Source organism: Solea senegalensis, linkage group LG18 (genome assembly GCF_019176455.1).
Source record: "Solea senegalensis isolate Sse05_10M linkage group LG18, IFAPA_SoseM_1, whole genome shotgun sequence".
Classification (NCBI taxonomy): Eukaryota; Metazoa; Chordata; class Actinopteri; order Pleuronectiformes; family Soleidae; genus Solea; species Solea senegalensis.
The window spans coordinates 8312690-8340069 of NC_058041.1; the positions used below are offsets into that span (position 1 = coordinate 8312690).

General features: G+C 42.4%; 2 protein-coding genes across 2 annotated transcripts; one reads left to right on the forward strand and one right to left on the reverse strand.

Annotated features, from left to right (window-relative positions):
- The first annotated feature begins 2566 nt into the window (after positions 1–2566).
- Positions 2567–26885, forward strand: LOC122759304 (neurotrypsin-like). The gene is made up of 14 exons (XM_044014082.1): positions 2567–2821; positions 7645–7687; positions 14465–14707; positions 15264–15402; positions 15812–15990; positions 16190–16337; positions 17074–17252; positions 17614–17755; positions 19411–19631; positions 21381–21522; positions 21606–21887; positions 22798–22920; positions 23014–23282; positions 24216–26885. The coding sequence occupies exons 1-14, from the start codon at positions 2726–2728 to the stop codon at positions 24779–24781; spliced, it is 2772 nt and encodes a 923-aa protein (XP_043870017.1). The 5' UTR covers positions 2567–2725; the 3' UTR covers positions 24782–26885.
- LOC122759305 (E3 ubiquitin-protein ligase TRIM21-like) lies at positions 8825–12617 on the reverse strand. Its single transcript, XM_044014083.1, has 2 exons — positions 12481–12617; positions 8825–11157 (listed from the first exon to the last, which is right to left on the reverse strand). Exon 2 carries the CDS (start codon positions 11153–11155, stop codon positions 9449–9451), a length of 1707 nt encoding a protein of 568 aa, XP_043870018.1. The 5' UTR covers positions 11156–11157; positions 12481–12617; the 3' UTR covers positions 8825–9448.
- Positions 26886–27380: the final 495 nt, after the last annotated feature.

Sequence of the window (27380 nt, forward strand, 5' to 3'; positions counted from 1 at the left end):
TCAGTTAAACTTGCACCATGAGTATTATTAAGGTCTATAAAACCAGTCAGTGACAGCTAGTCTCACTGGAGATTTCAAAAAACAGTACAGGTCTGTACAGTGACACTTGAAAATGACGAATGTGGTGGTGAATAAACAGAAAACCATTTTGATGGTGTAGGGTAAGACGTTTTCACGACTGTAACGACACCAAAACAGAAACATCCGTCCATTTTCTACCACTTTATCCTCCACATTTGCGGGGGTTGCTGCGCCAATCTCAGCAGACATAGGGCGATAGAGGCGGGGTCACACCCGAGACAGGTCGCCAGTCCATCACAGGGCCACACATAGAGACAAACAACTATCCACTCTCACTCTCACACATACGGTCAATGTGTGTCCATTTGACCTAATTCTGCATATTGTATGTTTTTTAGACTGTGGGAGGAAACCGGAGAACCCGGAGGAAACCCACGCACACACGGGGAGAACATGCCAAAACAGAAACAGTCACATCAAAAACATCACACAGGCAGAGACTCGATTACTCAGAATCCTGCTCGTCCTCCACAATAATGTTGTCTATAATTGTCTCAAGTGAATTCACTCTGAAATCAGATCGTTTTGACACAGAGTGAGGTGAAGGATACTTGGTCAGGCCTTTACTATTTTCTCCTACTTCATTAACCCTTAGAACACAGAGCATTTAGCTTGCTCTTTTATACACAGAGGTTTGATCTATCTATCTATCTAAAAAAAATACACACCCTCAGGATGTCCATATAAGGAGTTGTACTCACCTACAACACTGATCTAAGGGTTAATGGTTTTCTACTCATCATCCTTTCCCTTGTACTAGTGACTTCAGGCTGATCTTCCTCCCTGAGATGTGGATTCTTCCTCTTGACTTGCTGTGACAGCTCAGGTTTCGGTGACATGATCTTATCCACCAGCATGTTTCCAGTTGTGGAATGAACCTGCTTGTCTGCTTCCCTGTTCTCTGCACAAACATCTCTAAAAATAACGCTTTGTGAGTATCGCAGGTCTTTAATCCGTGTCTGTTTCACAATGATCCTCAACAGACAGCGGGACAGTCTCAGAACCGTGTGCCACACACTGAAGTCCTGATCCCTGACTTGGCCCCACAGGAAGAGCTGCAGTGAAGCTGTGGGAGATTCACAAGAGAACAAGTCTGTGGGTACAAGATGTTATCACTAACTGAAAGGGATTTCGCTCAGGTTGTGCACTTCTGAAGCCCTGAATCTCCCCACATGTTACTTTATATCCTGTTAAAGCTGAGACTTTGTTCTTTACTTTTATTTGTCTGGACAAGTTGAAGCACAAAACACCGAATGTAACACACACAGGTTACTGACCTTATTCTAGAGAAGCAGATACTGTACATCAGCAAGTTATTAATGTCGTCAATCAGCCAATGGTGATTACATTCAGTAATAAATGACCAATAATTCAAACACTTATTTGCAGCAGTAATGGAGTTAATTTAAGTATACTCTGAGAGACTGTGCTGCTGGTGCAGCCAGCTGGAAAAAAATAAAGCTGAGCCGATCACTTCTGTCCAGAAACACAGTCCAACTGCTGAGTTAAGACAACACAACCCTGGCAGCTGAGTCTGGTTTTTGTCTCATACTGATCTCAAATTCTTCCTCTTGGATCAGCTTCAAATACCATATTTTCAAGAGACAAACCCGGAAACCGGTCTGTCTTTATTTCAGAGCCAGTTCTGAATGTTTCCTCACAAAGTTGATTATGTCTTACCAATCAAGGAATGTTTTATGTCTCTGAGTGTCCTCAGTGAGAATGCTGTATGACTTGGTTTTAGGGTTAGGTTAAGGGTTAGAATTAAGCATTTAGTTGTTAAGGTAAGTGAGTATGAAATGAGAGAGAGAGAGAGAGAGAGAGAGAGAGAGAGAGAGAGAGAGAGAGAGAGAGAGAGAGAGAGAGATCAGGGATAATGCTTTGTTCAGGCTGACCAAATGAAGTCAATTCAGTGTCCTAAGAAAAATAGCTGAGACGGTGTGTGTGTGTGTGTGTGTGTGTGTGTGTGTGTTTGTGCCAGAGGAGCAGAACCTTAATTTAGGTTGAGGTTAAGATTAGGCATTAACTGTTTATGCTTAAAGTTAGGAATAAGTGTTGGCAATAAGGCTGTGCAAATTGATGGAAGTGAATTTGCTAATGCATAACAAGCTAACAGCTCTCTCTCCTGATGTGTGTGTGTGTGTGTGTGTGTGTGGGGGTGATGGGGTTATAATTGGATTTACGTTATGGTTAGGTTAGACATTTAGTTGTGATGGTTAACGTTAAGGGGTTAGGTGAAGGGTTAGGATTAGGCTTTTCACTGTGATGTTTAAGGTTAAGGTGAATGAGTGTTCTAACAATGAATGCTGTACAAGTGTGTGTGTGTGTGTGTGAGAGAGAGAGATATATATATATGTATATATAGAGAGATATATATATATATATATATATATATATATATAGAGCCTGAGTGAAATATTGTTGAGCTCTGCAAAAATCAACCACTGCTCTATCTCCCTCTCTCTCTCAGTGTGTGTGTGTAGAGCCCCACCCTGCATCCTTGAGCGTGCATCATCACCACCACCACCATCATCATCATCATCACACACCACGTTTCTTCCAGCAGGAGAATAATAACGGTTCACCTCACGGAGATGGAACATCAGCCTCCTCATCATCCTCAACACCATCATCATCTGTGGCTATGACACGGACACACCGGGCGGGAAGGATGACTCTGAGCAGCCGGGAAATGTTGTGCTTGATCGGCACCAGCCTCTGGCTGCCGCTGCTGGCGGAGGTACGTGTACAGGAGCTGGAGCATGTCTTACAATTTGATCTGATGATATGTTTCTCTCCATTTGTCTTCCTTGTCACGCTTTGGTGACCTGTGCTGCGTTTTAGAAGAAACAGAAGGAAAATATTGATTTCATGTATTTTAGATAGTAATGAATTATTCTGACAGGTGTAACAGAAGCTTGACGGCCTTTAACGCCAGGTATGGAACTATAGTGCAGTCGTGCTTGTGTACAGTCTTGGTTGTGATGGTCTGTTTTTTTATTCAGCGCGCATTTCCAACAAAAGCCGATATAAGAGCACAAACACCTGTAATCGGTCATTTAGGCAATCAATGGTGAAACTGCCATCACAGCGCGGCTTTGACGCACGGCACGCGCACGGCACATAATCATGCACAATCCCCATCATCCCCCCCGTCCCTCTCCATCCTTCCACCCCTCCTCCCTTTCCTTCGGCGTGTGTATCATGAGTGGAAGCCTCTGCCCCGCGGTGCAGTTGAGAAATGGAACCTGTCCGGGCGGTTAAAGCTTGTCACAGCGCGTCAGCTCACACAGTGGAGCAGATGTTGGTGTCAGAACCAGCAGCAGCTTCACAATCTTGGACTTCTTCCTCTTCTTCTTCTTCTTCATCTTGTGCTGACTCAGCATGGTAGATCACAATTGAGCTGGGCAGCAAAGTCATCAATTGCAGTTATTAATAATAATAAATACTGCTTTATTTTTCATGTCTCATGCATTGTGTGTGTGTTGTTTTACAGTGTGGACTGCGTGCATGTGCAGAAGTCATTAGTGGAGAACAGTGTGCAGGATTTAATTAGAGCCACTAACACTGGGAGCAGCAGTGCGTGGAGCACAAATAGCACTTTCTGCATTTTCATTTCAACTTCACGAGACAAATCTTCTCATTGGGGGACGTTGAACGCAGCAGCAGCAGCAGCACAGTGTTTGTCGGCATCACTAGAACAGGAAGGAAAACAGGAAGAAATGAAACAGTGGGATCTATTAAACTGCACTCATCACACTCAACATAACTTAGTATTCTGAGGTGAAAGGATAGTTGAAGATTTTGCACTCCCCTGTGCTGAGAAATAGGTGCAAGCTCACTCAAAAATATGGCTGTCAGCAGGGACATGAGTAAGAACTGATTTAATAAAAGGTCCACTACGTCAGCTTAAGTGTAAACTATCTTTAGAACAGGTTTGCCACTTTATCTCACAGTTAGACCACTTTCCTTTGAGTGGAAATTCAAAATTGTATATAACATAAAATCAGTCATTTTAACCATACTAAAAGACTGTTCTTCAGATAGTGTACACCTAAGATGGCATAGGCTTTGGTTAAGTGGCCAAAATCAGTGTTTTCCTAGTGTGCACACTGGCAGCTGTGATTTTGCTGAGAACGTGTTTGCTTTCTCTCTTGCAGCTCATCAGCTCAGGGCGTGCACAGAGCGCAGTCACCTGTTAGTAACACAATTACATTGTACACGCACACTTCAGAAGCCCTGAACTATCCCTTTAAGCTCCCATCTGTCTGCACCCGTCCTTCCCTCTGTGTGTGTGTGTATGTGTGTGAGTGTGTGCAGGGGTGGCAGGTGTGAGAATCATAAATGATTAGTGCCATAATAGAGCTGTGTGACTGATATGAATGGAGATATCAGCTCACATGTTCACTCTGACAGGTCACATTCCCCTACTCTAATATCATTAGGTTGAGCAATGTCCTCTGGAATGTGTTTGCATACTGCTTTCAGATGTGTGTGTGTGTGTGTGTGTGTGTGTGTGTGTGATTTGAAAGAGAATAACCACAAAAAACCACACGGCAGGACTCACCTATGTCAAGGTGAAATGTGTTGTAATTTGTTGCCCTCACTATTCCACAGAGTGTGTGTGTGTGTTTTGTTCTTGTGTGTGTCTCCTCCTCCTCTTTCAGGTCCCCGCTGTGTAGACGTGTGAACTTATTTTTTTTGAAAATGAAAGTAACACTGTCAGATATCATCTGATGCTGTCTAGTGCTATTTGTGAGTGCGTGTGCATTTGTGTGTACACTTTGTACCTGGGTGTCTTACCCGAGTAATGTTTCTTCCCTTTGATGAGGGATCCCTGCTGTCAGTGACTAGACTCATTCACAAAATGTGTATATCCAGACCAGACGTCCCAAACTTGCTTGAGGCCCCTTGATTAATTTAATGCTGTTAAATATCAAGTTATGATGAGTTATTTCTATGTGTTGTTTTTGTTGATGCTTTCATTTTACATCAGTGGTAATTTCATGATCTAAAACCAGTCAGAATTATACAATCTAGGCTGAACATCACAAGCGCATGAGATAAAACCTGAATATGTATTTTGGTGCACAGATGAGTCGGATTAATCCTTTAAATTAATCTCCTCTTTGCTGAGAATCATCAGATATGTCAGATCTCTCTGAGCTGGTGTATCTCCGTGTCATTCTTCATTGGATGGCAATTACAAACGGGCTGCAAAAATGAAAAACAACAACAGCCCTGGTTGTTAATAAAAAAACAAAAACACTTATGTTAATCTGACAGAGGCTTCTGCTTCCTGGAGCAGAACGACGACTGGCAGGAACAAAGGTAAAAAACATCCTGCCTCCTATTATCGATGGTAATTCTTAAAGCGTGACCACAATAATAGCCTAACCTTGCATGGCTACAGAAAGTACTCAGACAACATTACTGCACTTTACAGGGTTGTTGATTTTTAAAGTGAATAAACTGAAAGTTTGTGCCATCAGCCCACACTCATTAACTGATGATGCCAAAGTAAAACTATGTTAGCCTTATTCTTTCATGCATCAAGTACAGCAGAACGCCGTCTTGGGTGTATATCTAAAAGCTTTGCACAAATGGATTGAGACAGTTTATTCCATTTTCCATCTCAAACTGCATAAGACTGGACAGGAAGTGTCTGTGAGCTACTTTTTTCGTGTCTCTATGCAGATGGGTCTTTTTTCCAGGAACAGGAACAGTCAGTGACTTGTCCTTAAATCTGCCCCAGCATCATTTTGTTGTCGTCATCACATTACATTGGAGCAGTTGCTCTTGAAGGACCTTTCTCTCCTAGTTCTTCCCTCAGTTGAGACACAACTGCAGAACATGATGGTATCATCCAGGTGATGAGCAGTACCTGGTGGGTGCCCATCACTGGTCTGTTCAAGAAGGTTTTTGATCTTATATTTTTGAAAAGCTAACCCAAGCACAAAGTCCCTGCCTTTTACTCAATGCAGCTTTTGTTATCATCAACGTTTGATTGATGGAGTGCTGCTGAGGTTGGTCGTCCTTCCGGCAAGTTCTCTCATCACGAACAGAGCTCTAGAAGTCCTGTTCAGGCAATAATCTGCTGGAATCTTGTCCCATCTCAAGCTCTACAGCTGCTTTCCAACATGCACTAAACTCAGAATACAAATGTCTAAAGACGTTGTTGTGGACAGTCTTCAGAGATTCTCCTGTCAGCTCCATAGACGTGATGTTCAAGTAAACTGGACATGCTAGAGGTACCTGCACTTTACCTGGAGAAAACAACTTCCCTAGACAGTCTCTTGCTGGCAGATGTGTCTGGATCCCATTCCCATTCATCTGGAAATGAACTTACGAGTCCTTGCTGGATTCTTGGTCACCTCTTTTCCCTCCATCCCTGTCTGTGCAGCCAAATGAGTCCGCTTGTTTCCATCCTTCATCCTCTTCACCACGATTTAGGCCACCGTGCTCCTGGGAACAGTGGAAATAGTTTCATAACCTATCCCCGATCTGAGCCTCACCTCACTCTAATCACAGTGGCCATATTTCTAAACTATGTCAGTTCATTCAGTTTGAAGCTCTAGACTCGTCTCAAGGAAAAGTGAGAGCAAAAAATGTCCTAACAGCAAACACATGCTCTCAGTTTGTCATGTATTATTGATTAAGTACATTGATGAGAAAATGTAGGTTTTTATCTCACTGGCCACATTCATGTCACAGTGCATGGTAGACATGGAAAAAGAACCTCATGTTAACTTGCAGGAACCACATAAACATGACAATGTGCTGGAGTTTTTCAGCGTCCTGATATATTGGAGTCTGGAGACACATTTCAGAAGTTTCAGAAGTTGGATATTGACCTGAATTCAATCTTTCAAGGTGGAAACTTATGTAATGATTGAGGTGGCAGATATGAATACAGTCACATGAATTATTCATATTCATTCACAGCGTCCTCCTGATAGGGCGGCATCAAAGTCTATTATATTGTTTGGTTTGGAATACTTGATTTGTGGCAGCTCGGAATCACATCTCATTTGACACCAGTTTAAAATAACATGTATTCAAGTCCAGACCTGGGCTCATCCTGGTTTTAGCAGAAAAGAGTCGGCCGTATAGCAACAGACGGATCCTAAACCAAAAGATTCAAATGTCATCAGTCATTAAATCTGACATTTTGTTGATTAATAGCTGATTTCCTGTTAGAGGGGGATATTGTTTAAGCCTTAGTTTGGTACCTATACTGAGCCATTAACATTAACACTTGTGCTACAGTGCCTATAATATAGCAGCTTATATCTGAACCAGAGTAAATGCAGTGTTTGATTTGAACTTGACCCCCTACCTTAGGAACAGAGCAATATTGAACGAGGCGATTAGTAGTGATTTCCTCCTCCGATGAATGGCTGAATTGCGGCTGTTTATTCGTTTCTAGGCTGGAGGTCAATGTGTGCGCCGCGTCTCCCGAGATATTCTGCTCTTTACCAAACAATTCAGAAAACACCACAGGAACAGCCTCGTAATTTTCTTCCAGCTCGTCTAATTTGCTTTGTGTGTGTGTGTCTGCAGGTGGTGTCTGAGGACAGCTACTTAAACGAGGTGCAGAACTCAGGTACGTGAGAGAGAGAGGGGTGTTACTCCAAATACAGTACACTATTCATACCTTCTCCATCTCTCCTCTCCTCCTACACCATCTTTTTGCTCGGCTGCCCCCGCCCCCGACATTCTGACTCAGACACTCATGACACCCCCTCTCCTGCTGCCTGTCCTCTTCATCTTTACTGTATCCACTCATATCTGCTCCCTTTTTCTCAGCTTTACCTCTCCTCTTGCCTCCAGCCTGAACCCACCCCCCAGTTAATTTCCCTTTTTTTCTGTGTCTCTACATCCCTGAGAAGTGGAAGGCATTGATGATAATAATGATGATGGGGGGTGGGGTGAGGAACTCCTTCTTCTCAGGTTCAGCTCCAGTGCTGAAATATCTCTGCTTTTTTTGACAGGTGGAAATTATGTGGAAAATAGCTTTCGTTGTGTCCCAAAAAACGCTTAAAAAAATTTGCCCCAAAAATTCAATTTCGATTACAGTGTGTGTTTTGTAGATGATGCCACCCCCACCCCCACCCCCAACCACACACACACACACACGCAGCAAGCCTCCAAGTGTGAACCGTGTCAAATACTCATTGTGGCTGGGAAATGGATTATAGAGCAGGGAGGCTGAGCGTTCCCATGGCGATGGGCAGAGTACCGTTGTCGTGGCAATAAGGAGCGAGTTTTTTTTTTTCCCGTGTGTGTGTATGTGTGTGAACTCTTTGGGTGTTGGGATGAATTAAAGAGCTTGACTGAGATTTACAGGCTATGGAAGAGGGAGCAGGAAGTGAAATGTAGCGAGTAATTTAATGATGAAAACCACACACAACAAACAAACACATATTTAAATGTAAGGTTGAAAAGGTCCTGCTTCCCCTTTATGATGGTTATGTTTGGAGAAACACAATAAAAACATGGCTGGTTTGGTTACATCATACTTTATTGCTTGATTAAAATTGATTAACTTTTATTGATTTCTTTGTTATCCACAGCAAAAAAATGAAGAAAATATTCACATTTAAGAAGCTTAAATGGAAATCTTGTTTTAATCATGAAAAACACTTCAAAACGATTAATCGATTATCAAAATAGTTGTCGATTAATTTAGTAATCTAAAATCTCTCACAAACACAATTATTATTAAATTAAATATGAATAATGATTAATTAAATATATTTTTATTTAGAAAAATGTCTTCAATGTAAAAGAGATATTAAAACAACTGCTCCAAACTTAGGTCTGTCACTTAATCTGATGTCACCCATCAGTGCCCAAGTCGGGAGGTTCACTTGTTATGGCAGCGCTTTAAAAGGTTAGATGTTTCTGCGGCGAGTACAGAAACAGGCCAATATTTTATTTCATAAATTCACAAACTGTGGCATCTGTTGTTTGCTCACTGTGTGTCATCAAGGAAGTGTTCAAATAGAATCAACATATTTTTTTAAGTCAACATCCAACAGTAGTGCTGAAACAAGGCCGACAGACCTTAAATATATGAATAGTAATAACGGATAAGGATTTATCTATGGGTTTATATATCGTGTCACTTCGCACGCTACAATAAAAGCAACATCAAAAAAATTGTTTTGTAGTGAAAGCTTACTATGCAAACAAAGACGAATGACATTCTTTCTGGTATGTGACGGCCACTGTAATTCCCTGATGTGCTTTGGAAAGGGAGGTATAATCTGCAGTGTCACCTATTCTTACTCACTAAATCTTTAAGACGCACAGACTAAATACAAGTTAGTTTTTAATATATACCTGAGCTGCATTTTTGTAATCAACCCACGATTCCCTGACTCTCTGAATCCAACGTACGACTGACCGGGACAATGACCAGTGGAGCTAAGTTTGATCCATATTCATTATCACAAGGGTTGAAATATGGATAAAGCTTCTCGTGGAAGACACACTGAGTGAATGAGTAGATACGTGTGGCCGTCTGCACATCATAGAATGATACGTCACCTTCTTCGAAGTCCACAAACACTCCGACCCTCTCCGTTTTCCCCAAGTATACGGTCTCTCCTGGATAGCTGAAGACTTCAAACCTGTCTTTCAGAAACCAGATGGCCCAGAGTCCAGAGTGGGGACTTCGAGCAAGAATCCCTCTCCTCTGGATAGAAGCTGTGGCGATACCCAGAGACCATTCAGTCTTTGGACTCACAAACACCTCAAAGTAAAACTTGCCTGATGAATAGCCTCTGTTTCCCATAACTGCAAGGTGTTTCATGAACATGGTTGGCTTCAGGGCCTGGATCCTTTTCAATACTGGCCCAATGTTGAATCTCACCTGTTTCCCATCATCAGATAAAATGAGCCGTGGGTGAGCTGTGTCATGGTCGAGCTCAATATTCTGCTCAAACAGCTGAAGGTATCTCAGCGCGGCTACGTTTGACACAGAGAATGTGTTTATGTCCGTGGTCATTTTATTCAGAAGCCTCCGCAGCTGCGACGTAGAGCTGCTCAAATATTTCTGCATGTGACGGATCTCCAAGGTTCTGTTAAAGTTGACCATGGACAAGTCCATGAGGAACGTTGGTGGGGATGAGTGTGGGAAGTTTTGGAGGAAACTGAGCTGGTCTTCAGTCTGTCTTAGCTCCATCATCTCCACCTGCTTCCTCTGGAGCTCAATCACCTCCTGCTCCATCCTGCTTATCAATTCTTCTGCTTCTTCTTCTGCTGCTTTTTGCTTCTCCTCGATCACTTTCACGAGCTCCACCTGGCTCTTCTGGATCTCAGACACCAGTGCTGTGAAATCCTGCACGCTGTCGTCGATCACGTCTGTGGTTTCTATCTTGCTTTGTTTTAGTGACTCCTTCATGGCACTCACGTTCTGTTGCCTTTTCTTGATCATCTCCTGCACGATTATCTCCCTATCTCTCAGCTGACCCTTCATGTCATTGTGAGCTTGCTGAACAGAAACAACATTGTGGTTCACGTGCTGTGAAGTGGCACAGATGTCGCACAGCAAAACACTGTCATCCGTGCAAAACATGGCAAAGAAGTGGTTGTGCTCCTTACAAATCCTGTCCTCCAGGCTCACCACAGGGTCCACCAGTGTGTGTCTCCTCAGTCCTGCAGCTCTACGATGAGGCTCTAGATGATCACTACAGTAAGACGTCTGACACTCCAAGCAGGATTTGATGGCCTCGTGCTGGGTTTCAGCACAAACATCACACAGCACTGCACAGCCAGATTTATCCTTCGGCTGGGCCGCACTGCAGATGTTAGCATCTGTCATATGAAGCAACGTTAACTGTGACGCAAGCTCTGAAATGAAAGTGTTGACCTTGAGATTGGGCCTCCTTTCAAATGTTTCCTGGCACATCGGGCACCGACAGACAGGGTTGTTGTTCCAATGTGTCGTGAGACAGGACATACAGAAGTTGTGTCCACATGGAGTGGTCACTGGTTGAGTGATCGTGTCCAGGCAGATTGGACAAAGGAACTGCTCCATAGATAAGAGATGAAGGCTGGAGGCCATTTCTAAGAAGAACAAAACAAAAGACAGCATTAATGATTTTCATAGGTCGGACTGCAGATCTATGACATTTGTCAACAGACTGACACTAAACTGAACTCATTTGCTCCAAAGCCCCATTAGTGGTCAGGCCACAACAAGGTGTCTTTATAGTCACATTAACACTTTACTGGGCAAAGAACTACATTTGGTAACTTCTGCAGACATCCGCGTTACCGGGCGTTACTGCCAGATCTTAGAAACACATGGATTTCATCCAGCGGGCGACGCTTGAAACGTCAGTGAACGTATATAAGGCGTCACTTTATTTGTGATGCCTCGCATTTGCTCATTGTGTGAAATGTTGGGTTTCTCTTCTCTCCATAGTATAGTAAAGGTTGTTGCCTGTACAGTGGCTTCAGATAATGTATGCTATACCAATGAAATCTAATTGAATTACATTTTTCTTGTATATTCTTTTATATATATAGGAAGGAACCATATATGGTACTTACATGGACCTTGATTTTCAACATTAAAGTAAAACAAAGTCTTGTTATGTCCTCCAATAAAACTTTTAAATTTTAAAGGTGACATAGAATGCTTGTATCACACATATATGTTAGTTATGGAGGTCTACTTACATATATTAACTTGTTTTCGTGATTAAAAACCTCCTAATCGCTGCAAACGAGCCGATCAAAATATCTCCTCACTGACGCTCTCGTCAGCCGCGCTGTTTCAGACCAAAACCACACCCCCAGAATGTGGACTGTGTTGTGATTGGCCAGGTACCTGGAAGTGACGTAATAGATAGGCCAGCTCTCAGATACACAGCTCGGAATAAACGGGGTTTATTCCACAATCAGACCAACCCATGAGAACTGGGGTCAAGACAAAACAAATCTAAATATTTAACCAAGAATACAAAACTAAACATAAGCATGTGGAGTGCGTTGATTAATTTAGACCGGGCGGGACAACCTATGTATCTAGGAACATAAAAACGCATAAATAATAATACATAATAAACAAAGAGAAGAATAACTGACAATGTGGGGCATTTAGGGTTAAAGACAAGTTACATTTCAGTACATGTCCTCAAAATCAGAATGAACGATTAAAAAAGAGGGTTTTGGTTTTTTTTTAATAAAATTTACTAAATAAATCCCCAACGTTTCTCATTTATAACAAAAGACAAGTAAGCAACTGACAACACTCAACCTAGGACTTAAGGAGAGAGACAAAGAGACGGTTTACGTGTCACTACCAAAGAGTTTATATCCAGTTTTCAAAATTTCCCTTCAAAATTGTTATGATTCAAATTTGTCTCAGAAAGTACCACTTACTTGTTTTGAGCGTGTTCTCGCACTGCAGTAGAGAGAGTTGTGTGTGCTCAGTCTTTTCCAGCGAAGAAACTTAACTTTCACTTTCTTTCTGCGTCATGCTTTTAAAGAGACAGCAGCAACATTTTCCTCTTTTTTCTTCTTCTTTTTTTAAAGTTTGACTCCTTGTGAAGTTGCATTGGGTCCAAAGCCCCGAATATGTCATACATTATTTATTGTTTGGATATATGTTTCTGTTTTAGTACATTTCTGCCTGATTGATTCCCTGTTTCTCAAAGTCTCCAGTGCTTTCAGTGTTTTCCCCCATTCTGCACTTCCTCTCATCTCTTATCTCCCAGTATGTGTGTGCGTGTGTGAGCAAATAGAGAAGTTGAATAAAACGCCATTAAATAGAGAGGCGTCCAGTTTATAACGTGATAGACACAGTGTGTACTATTGCAGTGCCACATTTAAAGAAATAGAAATAAAAAAAAAAGAGGAAACGTGTATACTTGTGTATTTGTTACCTCTTTTCAGTGCATAAACACTGACCTTGTCAGTCCTATGAGGCAGAACCTCATTTCTGAGGAACTGAAGACATTTAGGTCAGAGGTTTGAATTGTGGTGAGGTTAACGTTAGGTATTAACTGGTTATGGTTCATGTTTTGCTGACGCTGTCCCCTTGAAGTCAGCTATAAAGTTTGTGTGTGTGTGTGGCAGAGAGATAAGAGAGTTGCTGGTTACTGAATCACTTCCACCATTTATCACAGGTTAGTTTCTTTCGTTAGTGCTTTAATGCTACAGGAAGAAAGGAAGGTGCAAGAAATAAAGAATAAAAAGGTTTTAAATGTACATTTAAGAGAGATATGAGATTGCTGATTCATCCTCTGGGGACTATGAATATCTAGCAAACCACTGTGACATTACCCAGTGGGGTGTGAAGCCTGTTTTAAAGTAGTTGGTAGTAGTAGTTGGTAGTAGCGTACCGTGGGGTTTCAGTCAGGGCCTTCAGTAAAAAAAACAAAAAATAAAACACGCCATAGCGTGCACGCACACCACTGCGCATCTATAGGCTACTGCATCATTACCACCACATCTTCCGTTATGTCAGTCAGCAACCACAATTTCACAAGCCACCATATGACACAAAAACAAGCTTCCACATAAGCATACGCATACTGTGTTTTGGGGTTGTTTTTTTTAACTGGAAGACAGCAGATTTGGAAAAGCTGGTGAGGATCCACTCCATCTGCAACTTTGCAAAAAAACACAAAAACCATACAAACTGACTGTGGAGTCGCCCCCTGTTAGTCATTCAAGAGAATACAGGATCTAGACACTGTGTTTATGTAGCTGTAATAGCAGATGATGTGCACTTCCACAAAAGATTGACATTAAATGTCCCATAAAGGAGGACATAGAAACACTTTATCTTATCTGCCATTTGCACCTTGACAGTAACACAGCACCTCTGACTGTGCGAGTCTGTTATTGTCTCAATGCAGAGCTTGTTCTGTCCTGCACTGTGATTCCTGCTCATCAATTATCAGACTTCATCTGTTTTGTGGCCTCATTCTGCTGCACTCTGATGTCAGTACTTTCTCTTTCTCTCTGTGTCTCAGCTTCACTCACATACAGAGATCACAGAACATATGTGCTCATCAACATTGGGTTAAATATGGACGGTGAATATAAGGTGAAGGGAAATGTCACCCATGGATCAGTGAGGGTTGAGTGCATTAGGAAGGATCCTGCTGCTGAAGTGAACAGCATATGAAAGTCCATCCATGTAAGCTTCCATGTTCGGATAAAATACAGTCATGGGGATAATGTTCTTTCAAAAAGAGCAATTCCACTCTTCTTTCTGCCTCCAAACTTGCACTTCCACATATTCACATTTTCCTCCCTGACCCAAATCCTCCTCCTTTCATCCTAACTTTATTATTCGCCTCATCCTCCTTTTACATCTTACTCTCTCCCTCTGCTGCCTCTGTCTGTCTCCGTGCAGTGCCTCTGTCCTGCTCTGAGGGATTCACTGAGTTGGGATATTACAATGGCACAGTGTCCCAGACGGACTCTGGCGCCCCCTGTCTGAAGTGGACCGAGTTTCCAGACTATGTCATGCAGTACCCAGGCCGAGGACTGGGAGACCACAACTTCTGCAGGAACCCGGACCGGGAGTCCAACCCCTGGTGTTTCTTCAGACAAAACTCTGGAGCCATAGGTTGGGCCTACTGTGACTGTCACCAGGGTACGTTCACTGAAAATAAACCCTAAACTTTATATGTACAAGACTTCTTAAAGGTTCTTTATAATGTATTTAAATTGAAATAGAAGTTGATATCATAATGAAAATACTACTGCTAAGTGCCTCTTGTTTTTTTAGGGTGCAAAATGTTCTACATATTGTAAAAAAAGCTCTGCAAAGTTGCCCCGATGTGGTAATATTTGGCATTTTATGCAGAACACATGACTTAAAGTTACGCAGAAAAGCAATGGCTCAAATAACTGTGTGTAATTTACACAACATGTCTGTTTTTGGAGCATTTAATAGTATAAATCCACATATCCATGGGGAGATGGTGCTGAACAAAAAGGAGCTAAAAGAGAGTGAATATTGCACGTACTTTTGTTAGAAACCTCATTTCACCTGATTATAATTGTGCAATTAAACATTATATAGTCACTATATGTTTTGTCTGGACAGCCTTCTCTGTTTATTTATATATCTATTTATTTTTAAACACAAATATAGCACATACCTGAGCGTTAGACCATGTCATATTCTGTCCCCCTGATGGTTTTAGGCGCAGCTCGTCTGGTTGGCAGCTCGTCCGCGGGCAGTGGACGCGTGGAGGTCTACCTGAACGGCCAGTGGGGGGCGGTGTGTGACTCACACTGGACGGACAGAGACGCCACTGTGGTCTGCAGGCAGCTGGGCCTGGGGTAGGTGAAACAAATCTAGTGGAAAATGGAAAAAAGCACAGAACTTCAAATACTACTAAGTATAAGTATGTGAGTACTGTTAGTAAGTGTTGAAAAGAAAATATACATCATTAGATAATGGAGTTTTCAAATTGACCGTAGGTGTGAGTATGAGAATGGATGGTTGTTTGTCTCTATGTGATGCACTGGTGACCTGTCCTGGGTGTGACCCCGCCTTTTACCCTTTGTCAGCTGGGAATGGCACCAGCGACCCTCATGTGGAGGATAAAGTGGTAGAAGATGGATGGATCATTTTATTGTTTATCTGTTTGCAGGGTTCCATTCACTGTGGATTAATCTGGTGATGTGATGTTTTATTGGTTTGTAAAACAGTGCAAAGAGAAACACTTTGTTGTTTCTGTTTGAACAGTGACATTGGCACAGCGTTGCAGCATTCCCAGTTTGGATCAGGCTCTGGCCTCTTTCACTATGAGCGCCTGGGTTGCCGCGGGGATGAGAACACCCTGAGTAAGTGCCGGAGCAGGACGTTCGTCACCGGCGACTGTAGCCATGGAAACGAGGCAGCGGTGCAGTGTGCGCCACCAGAAGGTCAGTGTGACTGCTACAATGTCATGGCAACTAGAGCGGACTATTACTCCAACAACACCTCGGAGGGGCAGACTCTTTTCTTTTGTTATTCCTGTTGATTTTTTTAAATCATTTATTTATATGTGGTTAATTTTTTTTATTGGAAAATAATTAGAGGATTTCTGGTTTGTTTTTACATCAACTAACTCCTGCTTTGTAGGCAGTGGCCCTCCGCTGCGTTTGGTCGCAGGTGAGGAAGACTTTGAAGGCCGAGTGGAGGTGTTTCATGCTGGAAGGTGGGGTTCTGTCTGCGACGACCAGTGGGACGATAGGGATGCTGAAGTCGTGTGCAGACAGCTCGGTTTTGGGTATGTTTTTTATCTTGTTTTATCTATGTTTGTTTTGAAATCGCAAAACTTTTTAGTCATTATCAATTATTCTGCCGCTCGATCAATTAGCCACCACAAATCACAGAGACCAAATACAACCATTCAAGGTTTCACATCCTCGACAAAAAGTTATAGCTGTGAAAAGAGAGAGGAATCCCTTCATGTTCAGCATTTGGTTCAATTTCATCTTCTCAAATATAGACACCTTGCAGTGTGTGTGTGTGCGCTTTTATAGTATAAATATCCAACGCAGTTCTCACACAGCTGCAGGTGTTGTAACACAGAAAATGAAGTGAAAGTTATTCATTTTGTTCCCCTCCTGGATAGTGTGGTTTACTCACCACATCTTAATCGGTGGGGAGGCTCGGGGGCTTGGGGCGGGGCAGGGGTGTCCTCTCTTGTCCCTGCTCTGGTCCTGCCTCACTCTGCCTGTGGAGGGAAAAGACAGTGTATATCTATATGTCGATAAATACACATATTTATAAGCAAATGTCACCATTTATCCCACATTTTTCAATATTTTAGACTTATATTTAGAATGATTATATAGTACCAGTAGGTGAGTAAATGCACAGAAATTTCATTCTGAAATGACAACAAAGTGACTATGCAATTCTATTCTACTCTATTGTGTTCTATTCTATTCTAATCTATTCTGTTACACAAAAAATAATGTATATACACTTGTGTCCCTGTGTGTGCGTGTGTGTTACAGTGGTGTGGCCAAGGCTTGGTCATGGGCTCACTTCGGTCAGGGTTCCGGCCCGATCCTGCTGGATGCCGTGAAGTGCACAGGAAATGAGCTTTTCCTGGATCAGTGTCCACATGGTGACTGGGAACAGCACAACTGTGACCACATGGAGGATGCTGGGGTCTCCTGCAGCCCTTATACAGGTACACACACACATGCAACCTAAACCTAATTCTAACCCTAACCCTAAAACCAGGTCTTGCACCTCAAAAATGGCCTTTACAAAGATACACAGCCTACTAAAGACATGTATACACACACACACTGATGGGCTTATGAGCTGCTATTTATAGGCCCCAAACATCAATAAATCATTACCCTGTGATGCAGCAGCATCCTCTGTGTGACAAGCAGAAACAGGATTAATGGAACATAAAAAATAACTCACAAGTATCGACAGCTGTCCTTCCTCTAATCTAAGATTATTAATCTGCAGATGATTTATCAAGGTTAAGAGTGAGAGCATCAAAGGACTTAATAATCACGGCAGCGTGTGTGTTTCAGACGGCGTGGTGCGTCTGGTGGGAGGCGACAGTCCCTGGGAGGGTCGAGTGGAAGTGTTCCACAACGGCGACTGGGGGACGGTGTGTGACGACCACTGGACTCAGCAGCATGCGGAGGTGCTGTGCAGACAGCTGGGCTACAGGTATGAACCACAGAGCATCACTGTAAATAAACCTTTCTTTACCAATATCTGGACCAAAATTTTAATTCTCCTGTAATCACCTGGGGAACGACCAGCAAGAACAAATAAAGGACAGTCACTAATCAAAGACGAGTGGAGTGTAATTACTTGCCACAGCAGCTCACATGATAAATATAACGTACTTTTCCACAGCAATAATTACATCATTACTGCGCTCGATTTGTCTTCTTTGTTATTCTCTCCAACAGTGTCAACAAAACTAAAAAAAAAAAATCTTCTTTTTTTAGTAATTAAATGTCTGTGTGAAGAATTCCACAAGTAATTTATTGCCAAGATGTTCGGGGGAAAAATGCAAAAGGTGGAACATCTGGCATGAATTATTCTGAATTCATCAAGACAGGGTGTGAACAGAAAGCAAGTTTGGATTAGTGTGAATTTAAAGTGCAGAGAGAAACAGGCGACGTCACAGGTCACGTGACTGCGATGCTACTTTACTCTGAGAGAGAGAGACAGACAGACAGAGAGAGAGAGACCTGCACAGGTGTACGTTCTCATGTTGCTGCAGTTTTGTAATCGTGTGCTTGTTTCTGTGTGTCATCACCTGGGAACAGCAAAGCAAGTGAACTCAATATTCCTGGTGCTTTAAACAGAGAAGACACAGACAAGGACGAGAACATCTAAAGAGAAACACACAAGAGTTAATGCACACAAATCATCACTGTTGTTATTCCATTAAAGTATTTATGTAGCATTTCTCGTCCAAAGTGAAACACAAACCCATGAAGGAAGTAAAACAAAAGAAAAACAGAACTAACGCAACACTGTCGTAAATACCGATGAATGAACAAGAAGCAGCTGGAATAATTAAAGATAGAAACACAAAAAAAGACAATACAGTAAAATAAAACTGTGAGAGGATGTAGAATAAACTACAATGTAATAATTATGTTAGGAGTCAGATTGAAAGCTATAGATAATAATGACAAAATAACAGATTAAAATGCATGAGTAGATAGAAATTATGGTTAAAATCAGTTGTAATGCAATTTTTATTGTATATGTTTAGTGAAACAAACTAAAAAGGTTTAAATAAATAAGTAAAGGAACAAACATCAAGTCAAGGCCCAGTTTAAAAAGGTGGGTCTCAAGTTAAGCTTTAAATATAGCTATATTTCATGATGAAGGACAAGTTTTATTGTTACTCCATTAATCTTTATCGTCAGTGCTTCGTTCCTTAAGTTTTCTCCAAATCTCCGCAGTACTATTGTTTGAAACTTCACATGACGACAAGAATCCTCTAAAAGCCCCCTTATGTCACCGTTTAATGCTTTTATTCAAATGTAATATTTAAAAGTAGGAACATCGTTATTGACGACTTTTCATTTTCTACAGTAAAAAATAGCTTGAAACTTGAAATGAAGACAGTGTAATGAGGTCAGAAGAATATCCAGTGTCGGTTTAAGGACACTATAACCTGCTTATTTGCATGGAGAAATCAGAGTTAGAGGAAAAAACACACATGAAAATAACATGAAATGACATCAAACTCTCTTTTAATATCCGGAGTTGTCTCCGAAAACTAACATTTCACATGTGCGCTTGAGTGTTTGTATTAAAGTATTAAAGTATTAAATCTGTCCTCCGTCCACCTGCAGGGGTCACGCTGAGGTCGTGTCAGATGGTGCGTTCGGGGAGGGCGCCGGCCTGATCCTCCTGGACGATGTGCAGTGCGAGGGGTCAGAGACGTCGCTGCTGGACTGTCAGCACGGGATCTGGGGACGGACCGACTGCTCTCACAGCGAGGACGTCGGTGTTCGCTGCAGGAGTCGATCCGGCCACGAGACCAACGAGGTGCCGGTGATTGCACCGTCTACAGGTAAGAGGACAATGCCATTAAATCTAGTATTAAAAAGACTGCAGCACTTTTAACTGAATTAGTTTTGGGTTGTTTTTGTATATTTCTTGTGTATTAGATATCCTTGTAAAGATAAGGTTGAATAAAAGAAAGAAGCATATTAAGCTTTATTTACCTGCTTAGTTTCTCTTGTCCTGATGCCTGGGTTGAGCCTTTTTAATTTATTTTTTAAACCTCTGTTGAGATCACACTTTATTCAGCGCTCTGTCAGCACACCAACACCTCCAAATACGCCTGTACGTAGTAGCCTGTGCTCATAGCAGTTGTTGTACCAGATGTGTTTTCACTACACTGCTGACAAATGTGTCACAAGGGTCTTTCCTTTCTTCGGATGATTTAGTCACTGGGTTAAGAAGAAGCCTCAGGTTTCAGACTACAGATGGATTTAACCTTTAATCATGTGACATATCGTCGTGTTGGTCGTATAGTTTGGATGTAAACAAACTCCAAGGCTGGTTCGGGGCTTTCAGCATCAGCCACATTGACATAGCAGTTTGGCTACAGTCACACTGCACTGCACACTTTGATCTCTTCACGTCACTTAAGTAAACGGCATCATTTTAATAATACTGTATTTAATAACTACTATACTGACAGAAAGTTTCCACGTGCCCTGTAACCTCACATCAATGTTTACTGCAATTTAAAACACTCTGCTTGAATAAATATTTGTCTCATGTTGCTTTTCAACAACAAATGTCCACAGGTCAAGCACAACTTTATTTCATGTCATTATGTGACAATGAAAAGTGCAAAAACTCACATTTAGGAAGCTGAAAAGAGCAAATGTTTGACATTTTAACGTGGAAAAATGATTGAAATAACAAAGTCAAAATCCATCCATCTTCAACCGCTTTATCCTCCACATGAGACCTGGTAAAAGCACTTATTAAAATATGATTTTTAATAGCATTTAAAGAAGATGTTGCCTGTCTGATGACCTCACACTGGGTATTTCAGTATGCAGAGGACTGGATTATAAAACGTCTTCTCCTTTGGTCGTTAATCTGGATTGAGGGACAGTTAGTCTAAGGCTATGGTTGAGGAACTCGAGCTGTAAAGACAAGATGAGTTAATGGCTTAATGAGCAAATTTAATTGGTTAAACGTTATAAACAACAAAGAATGATTATTTGTGTGAACATCAGGATCTGCAACGAACGATTATTATCATAATGGATTCACCTGTCGATTATTTCCTCCATTAATCGAGTACTTTGGTCCATAAGATGTCAGGAATTATAGGATTTTCTCTGTTATGTGGAGCAAAGAAACCCGAAAATATTCACATTTAACGAGTTAAAAGCACTCAAACCGTTGAATCGCTTACTAAAATAGTTGACGATGAACTAACAATAAGAAAATAGTAATAGTGTGTCTCTATATTGTAAACACAAGTGACAAATGTCTGTCAGTGAAAGAATAGAACCACTTCTGTCTTCTTTTGTGGCTACGCCGTTTCGCCCTCATTGTGCCTCTGTACGTGTGTCCAGACGAGTTGAAATGTCACATGTCGACAGCAGAGAGAATAAAGCGCGGTTTACTATGTCAGCGCTCCAGAGGTCCTTCGCCTCCTGTGGACACACCCAGGCCGTTAGAATGAGAACAGACACCAGGGTGTGGATGACATTTAGAACTGTCAGTGGACATAGACGGGACTGTGGAGACGCACAGACACGAATATAAATGAGATCAATTTTCCTCCTCTCAGGTCCCCTGGTGCGTCTTGTGGGAGGCAGGAGCAGAAAGGAGGGTCGAGTGGAGGTGTATCTCCATGGCGACTGGGGGAGTATCTGCGACTCAGGCTGGAACGACCTGAACGCCGCTGTAGTGTGCAGACAACTCGGACACAGGTTAATGTCCTAGTCCACGAATAAACACAGTCAGGTTTTAAATAAGGACAACAGAGATGATTCATATTCCTTCCTCTTGTCAGCGGTGGAGCCGTAGCTGCCGGAGGGTTCGGTCAGGGCAAAGGTCCCATCCACCTGGACCAGGTGAGGTGCACGGGCAAGGAGGAGTTCCTGGGAGAGTGTCCCACTCTGGGTCAGAGCTTCCAGAGCTGCAGGCGCAGAGAAGACGCAGGCGTGAGGTGTGACGTCACGCCGCAGGAGTCGCTCCCGACAAAGGCCGAGGCTCAAGAGCCGAGCTGTGGACTGAGGAAGCTAGTGGAGGAGGAGACAAAGAGGAGGAACCAAGGAGAGGGAAACATGCTCATGTAAGAGTCAGGACGTAAATAACATTCAAATGACAAATATAATAGAACACTTTGAGTGAGCTGTTCTGGTTCATTTAAATGAAAACTGTTTCATTTTGTCAGGCGACTGTGCACATGTTGCAGACTTAATTAAATACCCAGAGGCCCTGAAACCTATCCGGGTTCTTAATTAATCCAGAATAAAAATTGAACACAGATTGTGTGCATCAATACAGCTTTATAGAGAAATGTCACTTAATTTAGAAATAAGTCTTAAAACTAGATTTTTAAACACAGGGTTCTCTGTTAAACTGGGACACACAGTTAAGTAGTGCAAATGTCACCTTCTTTACTATTATTTACTATTATGTAGCACAATTTAGCATCAGTGTTAGTTTTAAATGTGCATTATTTACAATAATTCTTCAGAATCCAGACTTACATTTTGGTAAAATGTAAGTCTGGTGCTGTGCCAATCTCAGCTACATCGGGCGATAGGCGGGGTACACCCTGGACAGTTCGCCAGTCCATCGCAGGGCCACACACAGATAGAGACAAACAACCATTCACTCTCACACTCACTCCTATGGTCAATTTAGAGTGTCCAATTTACCTAATCCCCACATTGCATGTTTTTGGACTGTGGGAGGAAGCCGGAGAACCCGGAGAGAACCCACGCACACAGAGGGAGAACATGCAAACTCCATGCAGAAAGGCCCTTGTTCCAACCAGGGCTCGAACCCGGGTCTTCTCCCTGCAAGGCGAGAGTGCTAACCACTACAGCACCGTGTAACCCCTACATTATTTCAGTAGTGATCTTAATGAAAGATTCCGCCCCTGTGGCTCTGGTGTCTCTGGACAGTGTCCTGCTTTGATTAAGTGATAATTGAGGTGTGAATCCTGAACATGATTCTCTCCCGGTCTGTTTCAGGACCACGTGGCCGTGGCAGGTGTCCGTGTGGCTTCAGTCTGAGGGAAAAGACGGCGGTCCTCTGTGCAGCGGCACTCTGATCAGCCCTTGCTGGGCCCTGACCTCTGCACACTGCGTCAGAGGGTAAATCTGACCACCAACTATCACTCGCGTCCTCGCCAAACACCTGAGGTTTCCGCTCCCTCATTCCATTTCCTCTCGCCCTCTTTCCTGCAGGTACGGCAGCGATCCATCCAAGTACGCGGTGCGTGTCGGAGCGTCGGAGCAGACGGTCACTCCGGAGCAGGTGGTGGTCCATAGGAAGTACAAGGGTCAGAGCGGAGGTCATGACCTGGCCTTGCTGAAGCTGCCCAGCACCAAGGGTCACTGTCTGACCTTCGACCCTAACACGAACGCAGCATGCCTTCCAGCCGCAGACACAGAATCGGGAGGGAGTGCTCCATCTTCATGTGTCGTCATCGTTAGTGCAGGATGGACCGGCGCAGGTTTGTGTTTTCACCCACTTGCTTTTTATCCAAATATCTTTTGTAAGAGATCAAGATCAGAATTTGTGAATTAGTTTGAGTTAAAAAATATTTTTATTCATTATTTTCATTGATTATTTTCACATATTAATGAGCAGATTTCTTCAGGATCTTTAGGAAGTGTTTGGTGCAGAGGATCAGTCCTCAACTCTGACCAAAGACAATACCTAACTACCAGTATTTACTTCTGAGCACTGAAAAAAAAATGCAAAACACATGCTCTGGTTGGTTTGTCCAATCAAATTCATGTCCAGTTTTTACATGAACCCTTAGTGCTCACACGGCACAGATCAGTGCTGCAGGTGCCCCCTTGGTCAATTGATCCAGGAATAATACACATCTCTTTATATGGACATCGTGGGGGTGTGTGTTTATAGGTCACATCGTCAGGCTTTACAAAATGCATTGTTTTTGTCTTTTTATGTGTCGTTGAGTCAAAGTTATGATTCATTCAATAAGGCATATTTTGAAAAAACCCCAAACGGGAGTAGTGATACTGCGAAAGTCCCAAAATAGACTGGTTTTATTTTATTTTTGTTCATAAAAACATAAAAAAGGATTTCCAAATTTGACAAATTCAATCAGATGTGTTTATATAGTTGGTGAAAATTTAAAAAATATATATTTTTCATCAGATGCCTAGAGGTTGTGCTGGAAAAAAAGGATATAAGACACATTCTTAAAGCCTCTGAATATACATTTTAACATAGTAATGGAAAAAACAGCCTTTAAATGCTAAGTTCTAAGGTTCTAAGGGTTAAGCACATATGAACCAACAAAATACAAAACAACACATACTTATGGGTAGTATATTTGATTTCTGCCAATAAACTCTGCTAAATGTTACACACCGGCTTGTTTTCATTGAATCTTCGTCTCCATCCTCTCTTCTAGACTCAGTTCTCGCATCCTGGGTCCCTCTGATGTCGTCATGGCAATGTAAGAAGCGCTATGGTGACAGCTTCTCCAGCCACGGCACACTGTGCGCAGGCAGTCCTCCAGACACTAGCCTCCTCCATGGCAACAGTTGCCAGGGTAACTCCGGAGGCGGGCTGGTGTGTCAGGGTGAGACGGGTCGATGGTTCCTCGCCGGGGTTGTTGCTGGGGGTTTCAGCTGCGCTGACCCTTCGTCTCCTGCTCTGTACACTCGGGTCAGTCGCTTCCGGAGCTGGATCGACGAGGTCGTCGACGTGCGGGCGCCCCCCCATCAGACACAAGAGGATCTGACACACAACGACCTGACGCGCGTGCGCGAGGAGCACGCACACACAGAAGGCAGAGATGAATACGCCCACGTGCACGGCAAGCTCAAACGCGCACACGAGCAACCGCAGAACAACGAAATCGGCGAGATCAAAGTGAAACACACACACACTCACCACTCACACGCTCGTCAGCACATGAACACACACGCCCACCGTGTAGGGGAATCAGACACAAACACACAAATCCTGGACTGATGGGGTTCAGCTATTGGCTTACCATCTGTGCCAAGTGACCGCCTGAGGAGGAGGAGGAGGAGGAGAGAGAGTGGGAGAGAGAAAGAGAAAGGAAGACAACACCTAACTTTGACTGCAATGATGCTCTGTAAAAAAATGGCCGTGACCGTGCTCATGTCAGATCTGAACCCAGTGTTGTGAACCACAGGTGTGGGCAAACTTGTCTTAAGAAAAGAGAGACAGTGTCCTGTTAAGAGTCAAACCAGTGACTGATGCATCAGCACTGAGCTTAGGCTGAGCCTGGCACATCAGTGTGACCCTGAAAATCAAAAACAAAAACAAAAAATCAATATGGCATATTAGCAACATGATGGTGACGTGAGACTAACCCATTACTGTGTCCTCCGTGTGCGCTCTTGGAGGATTTATGTTCAGTAACCACAATTTTATTGTTAAGGCATCAGTGTCTCTGAGATTATTACTGCAGATAAAGGCCATACTGCTGCTGCTGCTGCTGCTGCTGCTGCTGCCGCTGCTGCTGCCGCTGCTGCTGCTGCTGCAGCTGAGAATAGAAATGGATGAAAATTCTGAGGGTGGGTGATGCTGCTTTTCTTAAACTGGGCTCCTCTCTTCAGGCTGTTGTCTTATACCTTTACTGGTGCAAGTGCTGTTGCTCATTTAGACCCACGACTAAGCTACTGTATTTAACTGGAGACCATACCAGTGTTTCAGCAGGTTTTTGTTTTTGCTCCGTACATCACAATCACACCCTAAAAAAACAGCTTTCGACATCTCAAAACCGGAGACAGAGACATATTTAACATAAAAAAAAGTGGTTCTTAGTTCTTAAATGCTGTGTAAAATAACATTATTTACATTGCTGTAGTAATATTGGCACTATTAGTAGTATTAGTAGTACTTTCCAGGCCAAAAACATGTGAACAGAATGTTTTGTGTAACAGGAACGGCATCTCTGTTGCCATTTGCACTCATAACAGTTGTCTTGTCATCTTATCAACTGACTATAAAAGTGAGGCAGCGTGTTTACAGTCACAACCCACTTTCAATCTAATAACATCCCAATAAAAGGGACATTTATTTCAACAGTTGTACTGTTTGAAACTGTTCTCTCGCTCTCTCTCTTTTTTTCTTTAAGTTTGTTGGAAATGCCATTAATCTTTACCTCTGCACATGCAGCTGGTGGTTTCCATTGATTTCCATGCATTATAAAAATCAATGAACACACTGTTTAAACTTGTGGAATCCACAAGAAATGTAAAATGCCATAGTTTCAATACAATAATAGATTTTTTTTTTAAATTAATTAATAAATAAATGCAGCTTTTGAGAGCTTTCTAATTGATTTCCAGTGCAAAGGGGAAACAAAGGAAACAGTGGTTTCCTGTAAAACATGAGGTTTCGTCGGCGTAAAACCTGTAAAAAACGTGCAAAAACACTCGTATGGTCCTTTAAAATTGTACAGGACGATTCTTTCTCTTCTCAAAGCCATCAGACGCCGACCGCCGCGTCGTAGACTTTCCTTTTGTAGTGACTCCCGCGTGTTGCTCTAGATCCATAGATAGACACATAGACAGGTAGAAGTAGCTTCCACTCCTGACTTTAGATTAGTACGTGTACTGCATTCATCCTTACTCCTGACTTAGATAGAAGAACTGTTGAAGTGTGTGCTCTGACCAGAAGATGGCAACATTGGTCTATTTTCACGGGGCCACAGGTTGTTGGATAAAATGTGGCCCTGATGGTTCTTTTCTTTGCTCTTTTTTTTTATACTTTCAGTGTAATATGACTTGTGCTTTGATGTGTCGTGAACCACTGTGTTGTGAGCCTCGTGTAACCTGCTACCGCTGTTTTCTCCAACATGGACGTGTCCAATGCCCGTTGTTATGATCGTGTACATAAAACCTCCAGCCCGTCGCCGCTCCTTCCTTCCTACCTGTCCTTGCTTCCTTCCTTGGACTTGATGTTTTACCATGCAGATGCTGCAGGTTAATGTAAATACTGTGTGTCCACAGCTGGATGGCTTTGAGTTTGTCGAACCCATCAGCTGTTTCTCAGTGTAATGTGCTGAATCATGGTTGAGTATTAAAACATGTCGTCACTGGTGCTGCTGTCTCCTTGTTGTCTCAGTACCTCTATTTACTTAGAATGAAGTATTTTTAAGCAATAATGGAAAAGGGTCAGATGCATTTCATATTTGGTTTGGATGGGTCTGGACGGACTCATCATTGATTTAAACTGTGGACAACAGTCAAGAAAAATGAATTATAACATTATATTTGGCTTATTATTTCTTTCCTCAGCTTCTTGAAGGTACAATTGAGCAGCATTTATTGTTGAAGTTGCATAAACACTGCAGCTGAATCATCTCACCCTTCTCTTCCAAGTGTCTTGGACACCACCGTGTAGTGTCTCTCGTTTTTAAGATATTTCGTTTTCCCATTTTGGACTCCTGTGAAAACATAGTGGTCCAAAAATGGTGGCCTCTGTAGAAAGCTCATTCTAGGGTAAAAGAAAAGCACAATTTCATTCAATCAGGTGATTTAACACATTAAAATCATTGCCACTGTGAACAAACACATTCCCCTTATGAAATATATGC

Coding starts and splice junctions, on each gene's coding strand:
- LOC122759304 (XM_044014082.1), top strand. CDS start 2,726: ATGACACGGACACACCGGGCGGGAAGGATGACTCTGAGCAGCCGGGAA. Junction 15,991..16,189: donor GCAGTGTGCGCCACCAGAAG/GTCAGTGTGACT, acceptor CCTGCTTTGTAG/GCAGTGGCCCTCCGCTGCGT. Junction 17,756..19,410: donor TGCAGACAGCTGGGCTACAG/GTATGAACCACA, acceptor GTCCACCTGCAG/GGGTCACGCTGAGGTCGTGT.
- LOC122759305 (XM_044014083.1), bottom strand. CDS start 11,155: ATGGCCTCCAGCCTTCATCTCTTATCTATGGAGCAGTTCCTTTGTCCA.